A 15,671-nucleotide genomic window follows, 5' to 3' on the forward strand; every position below is an offset into this window, starting at 1 on the left:
TAAGTGTTTTTTTCTTGATATAAGTCACCCCCTCCCACGTCCCCACCCCCAATCAAACCCAACTTTTGGAAATTCTGTGGCTTTGACTTTTACTTTACTGAACTTTATTTTACTGCACAAACATGCTGTGTCCTGAGACATTACAGGGAAAGACAGGTATTTACCACCTCAAGAACGTCTGATCAACATGTTATTTGGAACAAAATGAAAACATTTTTCTGCTTACAGTATGTGCTAGCAGAAAGGTAAGTAACACTACGTTTGTACTTAATTAGACTGGCCTAAGAATGGTAGCACTGGTTTTATTGGCAAACAGCAACAAGTCAGGACACAAAACAGTATATATAACAACCCCTTCTTACAAACAGCTGTGATAAATACAGAGATGGACAAACAGCTGTGATAAATACAGAGATGGTCTTGATTTCTGTGGCAAAGAAGAGCTGCTGAATCTAAGCTGTGCTAGATGCTGTATTGTCATCTCACAGCCAGGCCCCACTGTTCAACTGAGCTAGTCAAACGGTACCACTCAGGACTGTGCGGTGCTTTCCTACTCATGTCTTCGGCACATTATCACAGCGACTAAATTCTGTCTTCCCCAGTGCCATCATCTAATTTAGCATAATTTTGGAATTCATGGAGGGAGAACAAAGTCTTGAGTTGAGAATTGTTTTACTCAGTTTTGGCTCTTTCAAGAACACTAATTGAAAGGCATCATTGTTGGGTAAACACAGAGGCATGAATCCCGAGCAAACCACCTCTTTTGCACTCTCTTGAACTTTGGCAACTTGAGACTTGGGAAAAAGCTAAGAATTCACATATATAAATTTCATGTACAGCAGTATTCTTACTGGTACATTCAGTAAGTTTCTGTTTGCAGTTAGTTAGCTAATTTGCAGACACCAGCTGAGAACAGGTTGAGTAACAATATTTTGCTCTTTAAAAAGTCAAAAGAACTTACTATGTACAGCAGAGTTAAGAGTCAAGTCACAAAAATCTACATTCTGTAAGGTCCCGGCAGCCTTAGGAGAAGACATCATTCTAAATAGGACTTATATGTAATGTCACCTAAACAAAAATGCTGCAAGAAGACTGAAGACTTCTTTTAAAAGCATGCCTCTGTGCCCCTCCCAGTTGTTCCCCCCCCGCCCCCACAGTCCCCAAGACAAAGCAAAACAACAAGCCACGATAGTTTACAAATAGCCTACACAGAAAAAGCATTCTTTGGAGGAAAGGGAGAGGAAGGATGTATTAAACAAGTGGCTGAGCAGCAGTTCATTTGTGTATCCAATTTTCAAGTGCCAGTATGCAGACAGGGAAATAAGCCAAACACTAACTTCCCAAATTGTGTACTAGTAGTAATATAAACTCCTTTTTTTTTGTTTGTTTTTTTGTTTTTTTTTAGATAGAGGTAAAACAAATCAAAATTTTTGCTGTATAAGTGGTACAGTTAAGTTGTCTACTTCCAGAAAAAGGCATGACAACTGACAAAATACACTACCTTTTAGAAGTATTTGCCCATATTTAGATGCTATTTTTTTATATATATGTGTGTGTATGTGTGTGTGTGTGTGTATATATATATATATATATATAAGTAAGGGCAATTCTAATAAGGGTAATCAATTATCACACAATATGGGACAACTGTCAGAAGTCGTGTTGTACAAGTACTAGAACCTCTTTAAGAGTTTCTGAAAGCGCTTATGTCAGTATCTATGCCTTAATACTAGTGTGGCTTTAAAATATAGTTCTCATTCTTACTAATCACACAGCTATAGTATAATGTTCTCCTTATAATTACAGCAGAGCAATTACTGTAATTACAACCGTACCTGTGTGAGTCTCCTGCTGCTGTCCATATGTCTGAGGTCCTCGTTGAAATTTAAGACAAACCTGTTGGTATCATTCATTTAAAAGAACACTATCTACTACTTACCTTCCATTTGCTAGTACTAGTAACTCCTTCCTACCCAGAAGTAATTATTAAAACAAAAAACAAAAAAACCCCCACAGTTTTATGAAAGCTAAATGTATCTGCAGCTTAAAAAAAAACAAACACAAAAAACCCCCCATCCCTTTAAGCACCAGCTTTCTATGGTGGATATAAGGCACATTTACAGCTGCATATTCAAAATATTACTAGGTTTAAAAGAAAAAAGTATAATCTGTTCATGGAGTACTAGTTTGAATTCTATACATAAGTAAGTCATTCACACACACACTGTCAGCAACAGCTGTCCATCAATAATAATGCATGACTTCTAGCATCAGAAACAAAGCAGCCAATTGCCTGTGCAAAGGAGTCATCCAAGAGCTAGATTTTGAGTCTGCTGTTTGATGAAATCACACATTTTAGAAGACAAGCACCAGAGAAACTGGCTAGACTTCTGAGCTGTCACTGCTGCTGGGGCGTGTGGTCATAGTTTCCCTGCTGCTGGAATAGCTGATGGTTGCTTTGCTTTTCCCAGCAGAGGGCTGTTGCCTTTGTTTCAACAAAAAGATAGCTAGGACCACAGTGCAGACCAGAAACAGCAACCCTGTCACTGCTCCAGTAACAAGTACAATACTATTTTCAGAGTCCTTGTTTGTGATTTCCAGAACTGGCCTGTGATACAGCATGCTGGTTGGGAACATGTCTTTCTGGATGACAACAGCTTTGTTGGAACGGTCAAGAGCAATATGCTGAATGTTTGTGCCCCTGTTTTTATCTGCTCCAATGTCTTGCATGAAGGCAGGGGTGTCTGGCTTGGCTCTTCTGCTGCGTTTCAAGGCTGTGGCATTAACTCTGCTGTTAGCAGAGGACAACACGTGGTGAAAGTCAAGGCTTCTTTTGCCATTGTGCCTATTTGCGTTTTCTTTTGATCGGATCATATAAATGGTGTGAATGTACCATTCTCGGCCTGCTGCGACCTTAAAGGGAAAAAGAGAAAAAAGGGAAAACAACCGCCCCACCACACACATGCATTTAATGGCAGAAATAGGCATTTGGAGGTAAGATTTGTCTTCTTAATGCAGACTTCTAACCTAGGTCAGATAAACTGTATCTTCTAAGTGTCTATTTCTTTCTAGTGTTTATGTAGGAAGGCTATTGCAACTACTTAGTGCAGACCGGTCTTAATTTAGGTGAGAACTCAGCCTAAACCCCACCTTAGGGGAACCAAATAAATGGCTGGAATTAGGAGATTTGAATTCACCTGACCTAAAACAGGATGCACAGTTGTTCTTTTTATTTCATATCATATATGAACAGAGTACCATTTCTTCCTTTTTTTGTCCAGTTGCAAGCAAACTCAATCCAATTTCTTTTTCTCCTGTGTAAAAAGGTCCCTATGGTAAGCTAAACCAGTGACTTCTGATCCCAGTCAAAGGTGTACGTGTCCTCAAAACCAGCAAGGCTGCGGAAAAGTACCTGCATATTATACAGCAATGCTGGTCATGGTCTCTACACTGTTAGCAGGAGGAAACAAAGTAAACATGTTGCTAAAGGAAAATAAGGACCCATGTCACGTATTAAAAAAGCACTTCCAAATACGGCTGCCCAAATTTTAGTTGGTTCTTATGTACAATATTTGAGAATGACAGAAAAAGTACTATCACAGAGCCCATGATTACCAGTATCTTCTTTTCTCCACTTCAGGCTTCTGCCATGAAAGAACGTTTCTGCAGTATACTTATCAGACAACTTACCTGGAAGAGTGGAGCAGATGATAGGCTGAAACCATCAGAGCCGGGCTGTTTTACTAAAGGAAAAGCATCTGCATGATCGACTGCTAGCGTAGCATGAAATTCCAGGTCTCCAAAGACTCTTGCTTGGGTCTCAGGTTGAGCTTTGTCCTAAAAGAAGTAAGTTTAGTATTTCCAGATTCACTCGGAAATCAGCAGCCTGAAAAGCATGTTATGTGAACTCTTAATTTACATACCAGGATCTTGAATCTGTACAAGAGGGAAGGCGAGTCGGCCAGACAGCCGTATTCCTGATTGTCTGGACTGTACTTTGGCACATACCCGTCAGCGCCGGTGCAAAGGAACACCTTCTCAACGGTGCAGCTGAAGGAGTCGCCGAGGTTCTGAACTGGATCCACCATCACTCGGCCATAGATTTCAGATCCTAGCAAACCGGAGTCATACGTGTTACATTATACTAGTCAATTTAAAATTATTAAAGCAGCGTATTACCAAACCATTGTGACCGTACTGTTAAAAATCGCCTAGCTTTGAGTGTATTTCCCTTTGCACATGAAGACAGTAAGTTCCATGACTGTTACTAGTAATTTATCATGGGCTTTAGTGTTTTCTCTGTTATAGTTTGGACTGACCTGTGGGTCTTAAAATGCAGCCCTTTTCAAGCAAGCTTTTCCCTTCTCTTCACTAGAGGGCAACCCACATTCACATACAAAAAGTTACCCAACCCGATAACTGTTATATCAAGCAAAATAAAGTTCTTAACATCATTTGCATTTCAGACCAATACCTCAAATAAGGGAACCATTAAAAGCAAAATTAATTCTGGTCCAATACTGCACCTGATCACAGCTCCAGGCGAGTATAGTGCATGGGAGCACCTGCTTCGGGCAGAACTCAAAAAAGCAAAAGAGTCTGAACGAGCAGCTTGGCTGTAGCCCAATCCAATTTCTGCATTTCTGACTAGACTGAACTAAGCACTGAAACTACTTAGCCCTGTCAAAACAGGGCAAAAAGTTTGAGCCCAGGTAGCTTCAAAGCCAAACAACTAGGGCGAGAGAGGAATCTGTGATTATGCAGTAGTTGAGCAAGGGTTTAGTAGTTGAGCAAGGGTTTTTGCAGAACTGCGATGTCAGATTTGGGCACCTAAACTCTACACCTACCTTTGAATTCTTTTCCCATCAGATCCCATAAACAAAACCAAAGCCTCTTTCACTTATACTAAATTACATCATACTTTACTGCTTCTGTATTTTACTTTTTTGCAATGGAAATACATGTACACAAAACAAATGTGTTGCTAAAGGGGTTAGAAAAAAAACAGTAAAATACATAGCTGGTGCTTGTTAAAAGTGGTGCTGCTTTTAGCCTTCACAACAGGCTGACTGCACAACTGATTTTTATTTATTTATTTATTTTTACCTTCAGTAAAGGCCACATCAGTGCCATCTCCAAATCCCATTGACCCATCAGATATCCAAAGCTCCTTTTTGGACAGCAGGAACATTTGAGTATTTAGACTGAACTCTGCTGCCACTGGGTCACTGACCTGTGGGGAAAAGTGAAATTAAACGATGGAAAAAAATCGTAGCTGTAGCTTTACAAAGATCATTGTTTACCACTGTCATAGTAGCAATGTATGCTTTCATTGCTCTTCAGTAGTACCCAGGACTTGTAAACATCATTCCTACACACTGTGTCTCCTATTCTCTGATTCTTACCATGGCCCATTAAAACACCTAATTGTGCTTTATTTTAAGGTTTCTAAGTAAAACACAGTGCCAAGTGCACAGCAGATGTCTCTTTCCTCAGCTACAGGCCAGCAACATATTTTTCAGTGGCATGTGCAAAAGTTACTGAGAGAACAGCGCTGTGCGCAGGAGGCCAAAAAAACTAGATCGAGCCCAGAACCTGGACCAACCCCAACTCATTTCACCTAAACGACCATCCAGACAGTCACACCAGCAATCTCAGGACAAGGAACCTCATCTGCTGCCACCCAGATGCTCCAGGCAGCTGTTCTATTTGGGACTTGAAAGCCATGTGCAGTCTGCCAGGATACGCAACCTGGTCAATGGCCCACACCTGGAGACCACTGGGAAGCGGCCTGCAAGCAGATTAAACTTCTCCAGGGTGACAGCAGGTCACCGCCAGTCACCACCTTTCCGCTTCCCCCACTGCTCATACAGCTGCAGGCTGGAGGGCCACCATGGCCCAGAGAGTACTTGGGAGCGAGCAGGCGGGGGCCTTCAGCCCGTGTGCTCCGCAAAGCCGGCTCTCTGGGGCGCTACCGAACCCCTGGGCGCGCGATGCTGGGACAAGCACAAGGTCCGCGATTCCCCATCACAGAAATAAGGTAAGGAATTAAACAGCCTCATGCCTCTAAGTAAGATCTTATTTACTGACTACAATAAACGCAACCTCTAGTGATAACTAATGATAAGGGTGTGATTATATTCAAAGAGTGAAATTAATGCAAATATGCAAGTCTCACCACAACCACAGTTATTCACCTCTGTACCAAATCATTTTCTTTTTCCTGTGTAGCATTCTTTCCTGTGTTACAAGGTGGCAGCATGAAGACTATTGATGAAGTGTTATTTTTAAATTAAAATTGCATTTCAATTCCATGCCAATTATTTTGAGCAAACAAGATTGAGACATTCAGTTAATTTGTACATAATACAGTTGTCTCTACACTTGCCAAGGCAGTCAAAACTGGATAACGAAAAGTGGAGCTCTAAGGCTCAAAAAAGGTTGAGCAGCTCTGGCTGACACTGACTAGTCCTCTGAAGTGGCCCGTGCTTTTGAAAAAAACATCAGGTAATTAATGTACTGACTGAAGGATGCAATGTTATTCTAAGAGGTTTCAAAAGGTCAAAGGTAAATCTCAGATTTAGAGTTCTCAAGCTCCAAATGCTAAGTCATTCCTCATACTAACAGCAAAGGAAAATCTGGCCTCTATATCATTGTGTGGTATTAAGTTAGCACTACTCGGTGGGCTGCGGTTTTTTTGCTTTAATGTATACAGGAAAATTGTCACACAGCCACTAATTCTGAATGAAGTGTTTCTCACTGGTTTAGAAAAAGACCTTCTCAATATAACTCTATTACACTGATTCTCAGCTTTAGAAATCAACCTTGGGACTACAACATTCCTCAAGAAAACAATCTTACTTTGAAAAAAAACCCCAGCCAGGTAGTCAGGAATCGGATGGGCTATGAGGTAAATAAATGGAAAAAGAAGAGTTTAATTATTGAAAAAAATCACTTAGTTTGATTTATCTCACCTAAGAAACTGAGATCTCTAGCAGTCTAAAAACACTGTAAAAAGCTCCATCTGAAGCCATCTGACATGCTCCACTTATTTTCTCCTGACAACAGCTACCGCATTACTTTGGCTGAAAACAAATTTAGGCTGGAGGGCAGGTGTTCTGTAACTACTGAAAGAGACGTTCTGGCCTGTTTTGCCCATTAAGTTTTGTGGAAAAATATGCAGCTCCTAAGAAAAATGCTGTACCTGCTGGAACCTGATGTCCACATCAAAGGCAATTGGCTCCCGTGGGTTGCAGATGACAGGAAGGGCATATTGCTGGCTGGGCGCAGCAGTACAGGGGATAAATTTCACAGTGTAAGTACCTGAGTAATCTCGTACCTGGGAAAAAATTGGAGAAATGAGCATTCTCCACAGTCTCTGAACAACCACTTTTTCAGCTCACGTTGCCCCTGAGGCCAAGCTGAATTCCCAGGAGCAACCTAAACATTTTCACAAACCTGGTGCTCCACTTCAGGAAATGTCTGCACAAGCACTGCCGGTGCACATCTACAGCATAGGCAAGGCACTGACACACGCTGCCTCTCTTCTAGTCCGAAAACTGAGGACAAATAACGCATACCCACTAACAGGCCTTTGAGGGACTGACCTTGCCTTGGTAGTGGTGGGAACCAAACATGCCAAATTTGCCCAAATCTAACACACTAAACTTGTCTGAAGGGGAGATAGATAACTTTTGCCATCTTTTCTGTGTGAATGCAAACGGCCCCTTTCTTGCCAGCTCAGTGAGAGCGGAGCAGCTGGGTTATGCCTTTCTCACAGAAACAAGATATTTTAAGCAGGCCTCTCTTGCCCTGTTTTAGAGGCACAGGCTCCCAGGGCACAGCGGTTCCCACTGACCCCTGAGCTCAGCAGGAGCTAAGAAACTTTGTCACACATAGGGAAAGGTTCATGCCTCTAAGAACAGCAGCAGCAGCTCTTGGATCGCAGTTTCCTGACAATGCCGAGGGAGATAATGTTTCTCATAAAGGCAAATTCTTCAAGAGAGGCCACTGCTCCAGCACTAGCCTGCTTAATGAATGGCGTCTGCTAGCATTAGCAGGAGCAGGGATTCAGGCCTCTGGACTTGAAACCCAAGGACACCAGGGACTGACTGTTCATTATATAACGAAAATACAGAGTGCTAAGTTCAGGGCTACTACATATGATTCTATCCAAATGAGTTGATGCTGACCAATTTTACAGTGCAGATGACTGCATAGAAAATATATTAAAAACTGACAGTTCCCTTTGCTTCCCTAGATTCAAGCCTGAATGTAAACTCACAGCAAAGTCAGAGATAAAACTCCACTGCTGCACAGGCTGGTGGAAGGTCGGCTCACTTCGTAACAGACTGAGTGTAAATGTGAGGCCAGGGTGGTCAGCAGACATCACCATTGATGACAGAGACGTTCCTGAAAGAACAAAAGACAAATTATAATTTGCCATAATTAATACTAATGTTTGGCATGGTATAAAAGCAGCACACATAAGTAAAGAAACAAGAGAGCAGAAAGGAATTAACCAGCGCTCCAGAAAAGAAAGTGCCTTCGTTACTTATTTCCCTTCTATGCTGAGACGGACCTTTTGCTGTAAAATACCCTTCCCCTCTGCTGGGCAGACAGCGCTAGAGACACCCTGGCTAGCACAGGTGGACAGGCCAGGTACATACCTGGGTGAGACATCACCAGCTGGCCCCAGAACCGAATCTCCGTTCGGAAGTTCACCACTAGTCGCCCTTCGTCACTGATCCGCATACTCGTGGGATAGAGGGATCCTAGCGAGGAAAAAAACCACAGTGCTTACTGCTGACACTTCCAACGTACATTTTAAAAGGAAGTCTCCTTAGATATTTTCTGTATCTGGAGATCTGAAACACTTTACCAAAGCTCTGGTGCTCTTTCGAGAAATTAAAACCTGTCCTGCTGATTGTTTTGAGACATCTCCAGACCCACCAACTTCAAAAGAAATGCACCGATTTATACGAGCTGACAGTCTACTCCACCAGGACACATTTTTTTCTTCCCTTGTGCTGGCAAAGACCAGACTCACCTGCAGTATATCCACATATGCTGATGTAACAGTGCAGGCAGGAAAAGGATGGAATCTAGGACTTTTTTCCCCTCACACAGACACCAAAGCTACTTGCTCCAGTAAGGTCCCTTTTGCAGGCATTCAGACACTTCCACTGCACAGGGCTGTATGTAAATGCTTCCACTGCTCCTTAACTCTGTACCAATTCAGCACTGGAGTCTTATGCCCATAAGAACACCCGCTTTAGAGTTGATACGTGTACTAATTTGTCTAATTTTTGATAGATTAAAAGCAGCATGCACTTGGGAGAAGATTCAAAACATCTAATTTAATAACATATGGCATTAAAAACAAACATCATGGTCCTTTGGGTGCATGTTTTAAGTAGGGGAGTCAGGCTGGCTGTTACTATGTATGAGATTCTCAAGGCTAAAAAGCATCTTTATTGACTGCATGGCTCCCACCAGCAGAAAGTGGAGCACGGTGGAGTTTAACAACAAAGGAACAGCTCACCTTGGAGCTGTGATTCCGGAGGGCTGCCTATCCCGTCTTTCCATAGGATAGCAGTGTCGTACACGAACGTGAGTTTCAGTTCAGACTGCAAGTCAAAATGCTGCCAGCCGCCAACTGCAGCAGGGGAGTGGAAGACATAGGAGACATGAAGGGGCACCCGCAATGTGACATATGACTGCACCAGATTTAAGACCTGAAAAACATTGAGGTACAGGGTTATGGCATGCAATCTGAAAAAAATGAGCTTTACTGCAAACCTTCCGTTCTCATGAATTGCACTTTTTAAATCTAAGCAAAAAACCTGCATGAAAATACTTTTCATCTCTTTATTGACATCACTGGTTTGTTTTTCTGATCCTGTGCACAACCTCACCTGACAGCGTCTCCAAAACTTTGCCAACATAAGGAAGATTACAGCTCAGAACCACCAGCTTCCTAGGATGTTAAGGCATCAAATCTACATTCATAAATCAGTCTTGTAAGTAACACTTGCCATTACAATAGACTCAACAGATTTTGGCACCCTGACACACTGCTGACGCTGACTACAGTCTGAGTTTTAAAGTTCTCTCTCTCCCTCTCTACCCCACCACCATCTACCAATCAGCCAGAAAAAGATGGCCAAGCAGATAATTAGTAAATAATATTCTTTGGATCCCGAGTATCAATTGAAAAGGTAACAGTTTAGCACTTACAAAAATGGCAAAGTGATTGAGCTGCTGAAACAGGACTGATTCAAGGCAGTATTGCTCTACAGTCCCCTGGAATTACCCCTAACACGGATGCAATTGCTATAGGGCCCTTGTGCGTTGGGTTACTTTCTAAGTAACTGCAATGTGCTGTTGAACACTGCTCAGGGGAGCGACCATGCCTGCTCTGTGGTCAGTGCTGAAGTAATTCATATCAAAGATCTGGAAAGGTGGCCTATTTTACTCATGAGGGTAGAAACCCATATTTTGGGTACAATTTTTTTTCCTTATCAACCAACCTTTTTTTATTTAGACTATCTCACCTATTTGACAGCTCTGCCCAAATCCTGAAATAGCTGCACTGTACATCTGCCAATTTTAAATTAGAGCTTCTAATGTAAAAACTGCAGGTTCTTTTAAAGCGCTTCTTTCTATACCCTTAGAATACACATAGAGGGTCAATAACATACCTTACACATACAGTTTACTTCTATAAGACCGTAAGGCTATAGTCTCTCCTTTGCATTCACTGACACATGGAATTTGGCTCATAGCACAAGCACGTGCACAGTCTGGAAAAGCTCTTTGGGTCAAAAAAGCAGAGTTTCTAAAAATCCAGGCTAAGAACAGCAGCTCAGTTAGCTGTGCTCAATTACAGGGCAGAAAAATACAATGCACAGGAACAAGTCTGTACTTCTAAAACATTTATGCTAAGGAAACATGTAACAAACTGTCTGCATAGTGACTAAACCTTTTCTGGTGTAATCCTTAGAAACACTTTTTGCTTGGACTTGTTCTTCCAAAGACTAGTGGTGGCAGAGGAAGGCGCTTCAGTGCCACACACCTGCCCATCTGTGCCAATGGAGCCACCGCAGTCAGTCAGCAGCTCAGACATATCATAGTAACTGCTGAACTCCCACAGGCAAGCCTCCAGGTTGAGGTTCCGGTAAAAACGCAAGGTTTTAGCAGATCGCAGAGCACTGCTATACTGGTAAGGTGATGTTTCTCCAATCACTTTGGCATTCTTAGTTCCCTTTGTTATAAAGCCATGTTTGGTCTGGATCTCATCATAGTCCAGTAGGTTGGAGCATTTGTGGTGTCCCACGCGAGTGCCGTCTGGACTAAGCGTTAGCTCGAAGTTGGATAAGGGGCGTGTGGAGATAACTGGCAACATTCCTGAAACACAGAAGCCACACGATCCATTAGCATCCTGAATGGAAGGGTGCATTCGAAGTATCCATTACCTGCTTGTGAACATATTTTTAGTGCTGGAGTCTGGGAATGTAAGAGACCGGGATGTCCAAGGTTTCATCCATGCATTAACTTTGCAATTGGTAAGTTGTTGCTTAAACGCAGATCATTCGTGGTTTGATGCAATGCAGCAAACAACTGCTGTGTTTGAACATGTCTGCTAAGCATGTTCAGCACATTCTGGCCTATCCCTGGTTAGAACCAAAATACTGCTCTTACTTTGAGAGACAAACCTGCTGGGGAGGAAAGGTCCAAAGCAATGTGTGTTAAGTAAGAGGCTACTCTGGCCACTCAGTGCTTACCGTCCATATGGGGCATAGTGACAGTTAATCGGATCAGACTGGGATAGTCAGGATCATCCGGACCCGTGTAGCGAATTTTAGCAGAGAAAGGTTCTGCTCCCACTGTTCCTGGGATGCGAGGCTGACAAAGGCCTGAGCAAAGAGAGAAGATGAACTGTGAGACATCTGATGAGCTGTGTTTTATCTGTCTTCAGAAGCTTGGAGATGTCTGTCCATAGAGCCAGGTTAGAACAGTACAGCTCTGCTCATGTTGCCTACTGTAACCCCTAGACCCGAGTCCTCATGTATCCATGCAGTGTCTGCAGCAGGGCATGTCCTTTCTGGAGAGGCAGAGAAAGCAGTATGGAAAACCTTCATTCTTCTGCAATGGCTGAGGAACCTGAACTGCTTTGTGATGAGTGTTTGTCCTTCCTCCCTACAAAAGTGGAGATGGCAACACCACACTAACATTTATCTTGGCAGCCAGTACTCATTGAGGTGAAGGGCTGGGTAGCTCGCAACTGCAGCTGAGCTCCTGCCACAAAAAACAGGCTGCCTAAACAGAGCTATCATCTTGCAGACCATAGCTAAAATGCACAGGCCCACTGTTCTGCAGGCTCCACCACTCACACTGGAGAGAGATTCTAGGTTCTTTTCCTCAATCAGAAAAACAAAGATAATTGCTAATCAAATTACACAAAGACCAAACACTTTAGGTCTGTAGTGCTAAATCCACAAAGAAGCTAAGATACATAATTGCCACTTTAGGGCAAACCTAACACTTGGAAGACCCAGGGAGCCTTTACAAGCTACTGCCTAATTTTTTAAGTACGGAAAGTCCCGAGGGAGCTACTTTTCAGCCACTGAGCATGAACACAATTGCCTAAAACCTTGATGGATTTCAGTCCTGGATTGCATGCTCAAAAGCAACTTGTGATCCTAAGAAAACATACCGCCTCTATCCACACACTTTGTCCTGCCTTTCTGACAGACTACCACAGCTGCAACAGCACTATCACTGATACCCTGGTATCACAGAGCTTTTTCAGTTCTTTTCACAGAGTCTGATTCTCCCTGGGGGTCTTGCATTGCAGCTGGAGGACACGGGGGAGGAACCTGGTGAATGCAGCAGAAGGACTGAACTGTGCAAAAGAGAGAGCTGAGGTTGAGAAAAGTGTGTGAGAAACACAGTCTGATTCCCTCCTGTAGTCAGGGGGTAGCGCTTCTCTCACCCAGTGAATATTGCATTACCTATTCCAAAACAAACAATTAAGTCCAGAGACAGAGAGGGATGCTTACGCCCCAAATACGTAACAGTTCGGCTGCGAACTCTGGGATGCAGAAAAGTCAAGCTCCTGCTCTAATTTGGGCAGACCAGGACTTTAAAGCAATTTACTTCTCAAGTAACAGTTCTAGCCATGAAGTGGTTGAGCACAAAAGTGCATTTTCTTCAACCTGATTTTCTGAGAAAAAGTGACAGTTTAAACATACATTTTTAGAGAATGATCACAGTTAAGAAACCTGAGGGATATGGTCGGCTTTTAGCCCAGAATTAGGGTGGCTCCTTACTTTCCGAGAAGCATCGGCTTAGTTCGCAGCATTTCCAACTTATTTTTTGCAGGCCTCAAGTCTCTTTTTGGCTTCAGAGAGTTCCTTCTTCAAATTTCTACCTCTTTCCACGCACAGTTTAGATGTGCTGGGTGCTTCACACAAGGCTGTGAATGTCTCCGGATGCACCAGTTATACACACAGTGCTGCAACATCTGAATTTCCTTGAGGATTTGAGGCCCCCACCCTTTCCCAGCACCTGTATTTTAACTGGCTCTAGTCTGCAGGTCTTTAGATAGTATCAAACTCAACAGACCTACACTCTGCTCTTGATGTGAGTAGCTGTGTTGTTTAAACTGATACCATATGGAAACAGAAGTGTATGAATGCATATGTACATTAAGAAAAGTAAAGGATTCAAGACTGAGGCAGTCAAATTCTGCTCGAGTCTCTAGTCAAATCAGGTGTAAAAATCATTATCACCATACACCCTCCCATTATTTACACATGAGCTATGATACGTACAAACTCCTGAAATACCAATGCTGATGATGCAGTTACATGATGCTCTTGCCTTTCACTAGAAACAGTCCTGAACATGGAAAAAATAAATGTAACTGATAGATGAGCACTAAAGTCCTAGAACGAAACAACCCATAGCAGACCTCCATCAGCTGCAAGCACTAACTTATCTTTGCCCAAGAAAGGCGACCATCTTCCTGTCATCACCACTCACCTTCCTCTCTGCTTACTGTATAAATTGGACTCAGCAGCTCCAGACCTGCATCACCATTGGCATTCACAGCTCGTGCTGCACACTGAAGCCTGGAGCCTGCCTGGAAGTATACAGAGTCCAGGGAGATGGATTTGGTGTTGGTAAAAAAAGTGTTAGCGTCCACTTCCCTCATTGGACTGGTGACACCATCGCTGCCACTCGGAGCACTGACAAGCCAGCGGTACAGGGTCAGAGTATCATTGATGTTTTCTGTGGCACAGATGGATCCAGTCTTGTCGTAGTCTGAATACTTGGGATTACATGCCTACGGGTTGGCATATACACAAAATAAATGCAGTTATCTGTACTTACTTGTGCCTGCTTCAGGCAAGCAAAACGTTAAGTATTATTCCAACTACACCATGCTTCTTACTAAAAATGTAACAGCAAAATAACACATTTATGCAGACTATTTTCCTCTTAATTAAGGGGACAGAAATGAATACCAGCTTTATTTAATTAAAAACCAAGACCAAACGAACAAAAAAAACCCAGATAGCTGTGAACCACTGTTATGACTTGTGTATTTGTCACCTTTGATCATGCAACTCTGGCAAATGCTGGTGCTAACTCCAAAAACTGGTCACTCATTTGACTAGCTCAAAACTGGGTCAAGTCTCCCAAATTCAGACACTCTTGTTTGGAAATTCCTGTGTAAACCACCCTAATAGATCAGAAACTGTTAGAAACATAAAATGAATGGTCTCAATTCATATACCCCTGGAAAAGAGCTGCCACAGTTACAATTGCTCTCTCCCCAACTGTTTGTTGCTGCTCCCATGGAAGTAGATACACGTATGCCTTTTATTAGTGCAAAATTCAGCTTTTTTACTCAAACCCTACCTTTATAAATGGTTTAAAACACGAGACTTTACACAGAACCAGCACAGACACAAGCATGTCTCCCTCGGCCAGCTCTGTCTGGGACAGCAACCTCCTGGGACAGATGGCTGATACCAGAAGCTGATCAGACAAATTTGGTAAAATTTACTGCTCATGGCACAGCTCTGCTCACAAATCCCATGACAGGAACCATTTCTGGAAAACTCTGTACTGTCCAGCTGTGGTCCACATTTGACAGTGCTTAGTTCCTCCTAACTTTCCTGCCTGCTCAGCTTTGGATTTAGAAATCCCTTATTTTTCTGGCCCTAACTCTGTGCATGCTAGGCATGCCCTGGAACTGGTTATTACTTTGACAGCACAGTCCAGTACCAAAGACCTATTTAGGCCAGTGAGAGATACTCCCTGCAGAAACAGCTTTTGCAGGGTTGGGATTGTTACTGACCCTCTCTTGGAAGCTCTTGTTCCCAGAGTTAGGGCAGCAGGTAACTCATACAAGTGCCTCTGACGCTCCTGCACGAGGTCCTACACCTCACACTGATTTCCCCTGCAGTTAAAGCGAAGAGGCGGGATGTGGCGCTGGAAGCTGAGGCACCCCTGCACACCCTGTGCTGACGACTCTGCAGAGCAGGGGGTGCATTGCTGGGGGGCTCGCAGACAGCCCCAGCTGTACTCTACAGACACCCACCCCCTTCACAACAGGCGCCTGAGGTCCAAGCACTGCAACATCGCACCCTCAGCTT

The 15,671-nt window shown here is 43.0% G+C and overlaps 1 protein-coding gene across 1 annotated transcript in view; it reads right to left on the reverse strand.

The window, feature by feature from the left end:
* Window positions 1-288: 288 nt before the first annotated feature.
* FREM3 (FRAS1 related extracellular matrix 3) overlaps window positions 289-15,671 on the reverse strand; it is a 64,406-nt gene continuing 49,023 nt past the window's right edge. The window contains exons 14-24 of the mRNA XM_026106150.2: window positions 14,050-14,353; window positions 11,787-11,918; window positions 11,078-11,409; window positions 9,545-9,737; window positions 8,670-8,774; window positions 8,285-8,412; window positions 7,205-7,339; window positions 5,107-5,233; window positions 3,924-4,111; window positions 3,691-3,837; window positions 289-2,913 (exon numbers count right to left, since the gene is read on the reverse strand). Of these exons, the coding sequence (XP_025961935.2) occupies window positions 2,383-2,913; window positions 3,691-3,837; window positions 3,924-4,111; window positions 5,107-5,233; window positions 7,205-7,339; window positions 8,285-8,412; window positions 8,670-8,774; window positions 9,545-9,737; window positions 11,078-11,409; window positions 11,787-11,918; window positions 14,050-14,353 (2,322 nt within the window). The 3' untranslated portion in view covers window positions 289-2,382. The remainder of the gene's footprint in view (window positions 2,914-3,690; window positions 3,838-3,923; window positions 4,112-5,106; window positions 5,234-7,204; window positions 7,340-8,284; window positions 8,413-8,669; window positions 8,775-9,544; window positions 9,738-11,077; window positions 11,410-11,786; window positions 11,919-14,049; window positions 14,354-15,671) is intronic.

The sequence above is a fragment of the Dromaius novaehollandiae genome, chromosome 4 (genome assembly GCF_036370855.1).
Source record: "Dromaius novaehollandiae isolate bDroNov1 chromosome 4, bDroNov1.hap1, whole genome shotgun sequence".
NCBI classification, from domain to species: domain Eukaryota; kingdom Metazoa; phylum Chordata; class Aves; order Casuariiformes; family Dromaiidae; genus Dromaius; species Dromaius novaehollandiae.